The sequence below is a fragment of the Malurus melanocephalus genome, unplaced genomic scaffold, assembly GCF_030028575.1.
Source record: "Malurus melanocephalus ecotype Western Australia unplaced genomic scaffold, MMel_1.1 scaffold_2649, whole genome shotgun sequence".
In the NCBI taxonomy this organism is placed as follows: Eukaryota; Metazoa; Chordata; class Aves; order Passeriformes; family Maluridae; genus Malurus; species Malurus melanocephalus.
Window position 1 is genome coordinate 5978 of NW_026625881.1, and position 2858 is coordinate 8835.

A 2858-nucleotide genomic window follows, 5' to 3' on the forward strand; every position below is an offset into this window, starting at 1 on the left:
TTCCTCCCTTTCCTCTCCTTCCTCTTCATCCTCTCCTTCCTCCCTTTCCTCTCCTTCCTCTTCATCCTCCCCTTCTTCCTCATCTTCCCCTTCCTCCCCTTCCTCCYCTGCCTTTCCTCTCCTTCTTCTCCTTCCTCTTCTTCCTCTCCTTCATCCCCATCCTCCCTTTCCTACTCATCCTCCCCTTCCTTCCCATATTCCCCTTCCTCYTCTGCCTCTCCTTCCTCYCCTTCCTCCCCWTCTTCCTCTTCCTCCTCATCTTCCTCTTCCTCTCCTTCCTCYCCWTYCCAAAACCGCCCCRGGCACCGTGCTGGGCACACAGGGGTCACATCCCCGCCATGCCCACCCTGTCCCCAAGGACCCCCGGTTTGGGAGGAGCCCCGGCCCCGAGGGGTGCCCAGGACCGAGGGTGACCCCGCGCTGGCCCCAGCAGCTCTCGCTGAGCTGTTCCGGACATCCCCACCCAAAAAGAAGAAGTGGTTTTGGCACGGCCTGGGCACGGCGGGGGGGTGGCACTGGGTGCTGTGACTGGCACACCCCAGAGGGTCCCAGTGCCATCTGTCCCCATGGGGTCCCAGTGCCACCCAGTGCTCGAACAGCGGCCATAGGGTGCCCTCATTTAGAGGGACCCCCCATGCACAGGCACGGCCCGTGGTTAAACAGGCCCAGGCCCTGCTTGGCCCAGCACAGGGACAGGGATGGGGACAGGGACAGGGACAGGATTCCATGTCCCATGGCGGGCACAGGGCATGGGGACACAGCCCTGCAGCTCACCCACCTTCCAGTCCCTGCCAAAGGGGGGATTCTGTGGGGGTCACACCCCTCACTCTGGGCTGTCCATCATCCTGGGTACCTCTCATCCTGAATTACCCATTACCCTGGATACCCTTCACCCTGGGTTCTCCTCACCCTGGATACCCTCACTCTTGCATCCCTCACCCTTGGATACCCCTCACTCTGGGTATTTTTCACCCTGGGTACCCCTCGCCCCAGGCTCTCCACAGCCTGTGGTACCCCTTATCCTGTGTTCTCCTCACCCTGTGGTACCCGTCATCGTGGGTACCCCTCGTCCCAGGCTCTCCACAGCCTGTGGTACCCCTCATCCTGTGTTCTCCTCACCCTTGGATACCCCTCACCCTGGGTACCCTCACTCTTGCACCCCTCACCCTGAGCACCCCTGGGTACCCTCCGTCCATCCCTCTCTCCCTCCATCCCTCTCTCCGTCCATCCCTCTCTCCCTCCATCCCTCTTTCCGTCCATCCCTCTCTCCCTCCATCCCTCTCCCGGCCCCGCTCACCTGGATGGGCGCCGTGCTGAACTGGATCTTGCGGTTGGGCACGGGCTCCTCTTCCTCGGACAGCCCCGGGATCTCCACGCAGCCCGACTCGGGCTCGTACAGCCCTTCGGCCTCATCCTCCTCGTCCAGCCCGCTGCCCCCCGAGTCCTCCCCGAGCCCGCTGTAGGCACTTATGTCCACCAGGTCCGCCTCGGAGAAATCCTCCTTCTTGGCCTCCTCGGAGCCATCGCCCTCCTCCGCCCGCTCGCCCTTGACGCCCTCCTCGCCCGCGGCCACTCCCGAGCCCCCGTCCGGCCGAGGAGCCGCGGCCGCCGGACCTTCATCCCCTTTGGCCGGTTGGGTCGCCGGGGCCGCTTCTCCCTTCGCCGYCGCCTCCTCCTCTTCCTCCTCCTCGCCCTCTCCGCTCTCCTCCACCTCCACGGGCTTGATCTTGCACACCTCCTGCACCCTCGGCGCTCCCGCCGCCTCCTTCTCCGCCGGCCTCCCGCTCTTCCCCGCCGCCTTCTCGTCCTCCGCGGGCCGGGCACGGGCCGGGGCGGCGTGGCTATCACCCGGGCGAGCGGGCTCGGTGCCGGGCGCGAAGACCCGCGGCCGCTTGGCCACCGCCTTGGCGTTGAGCGGCGCGGCCGCCCTGCCCTGCGCCTTGTGCAGGTTGTTCCGCAGGTCGGCCTTCTCGAAGACGGCGCTCAGCTGGCTCACGGTGGGCGACACGGCGTCGGCGTCCAGCTTGTCCAGCGACTCGGTGCTGCCGTTGAACCTCACCACCACGTCCAGCTTGCGGTCCTGGAAGCCGGCTCGCTCCTTGCGCAGCAGCAGCTTGGTGCTGGTGGCCTTCTCCTGAGGGCTCCTCTCGAAGATCTTGCGGGTCTCCTGCAGCTTGGAGAAGGGTTTGTCGGGCTTGGAGTCGAAGCGGCTGACGCGCTCCGAGACGCTGGTGCCCAGCTTGAGGAGGTTGCCCTGGTCCACGCCGTCGCCCAGGCTGCCGGCGCGGGGTAAGGACAGGCGCACCGGCTTCTCCTTGGCCTTGGCCAGGTCGCAGGCGCCCTCGGGGCCGGGAGCCGTCCCCATCTGCAGGAACATGTTCTTGATCCGATGCACGTTGGAGCCATACTTCTTCCCGCGGCTCTTCTTGCCGTCCTCGCCGTCGGCCTCCTTTGTGGGCGCCAGGGCCTGGATGGTGGCCTCGTAGGCGTTCCGGTGCGGGGACGCGCTGCGCAGCCCCCCGGCCCCCGCCGCGCCCCCGGCCGAGGGGGACCCCCCGGCCCCGCCGGCCTCGGTCCTCAGCATGGTCCCGGAGCCCGCATCGCTCGCCGCCACCGCCGCCGCTGCCCCCGGGCCCCGCGCCCGCTACAGCGCCATGGGCGGGGGGCTGTGCCGGGGGGCTGTGCCGGGGGGCAGCGCTGCCCCGGCCCGGTCAGGCCATGGCCATCCCGCGGGCCCCTCCGCCGCGGCGCTTCTTCCTTCCTTCCTGCCTTCCTTCCTCCCTCCTCCTCCTCCTCCTCCTCCTCCTCCTCTTCCCCTTTCTGCGCGCCGGTGATGGAGCCGCCGCCGCCGCCGCCGC

General features: G+C 68.0%; 1 protein-coding gene across 1 annotated transcript in view; it reads right to left on the bottom strand.

Moving 5' to 3' along the window:
• PPP1R9B (protein phosphatase 1 regulatory subunit 9B) overlaps positions 1–2779 on the bottom strand; it is an 8749-nt gene extending 5970 nt beyond the window's left edge. The window contains exon 1 of the mRNA XM_057388868.1: positions 1298–2779. Coding sequence (XP_057244851.1) covers positions 1298–2584 — 1287 coding nt within the window. The 5' untranslated portion in view covers positions 2585–2779. The remainder of the gene's footprint in view (positions 1–1297) is intronic.
• Between the last annotated feature and the right edge of the window lie 79 nt (positions 2780–2858).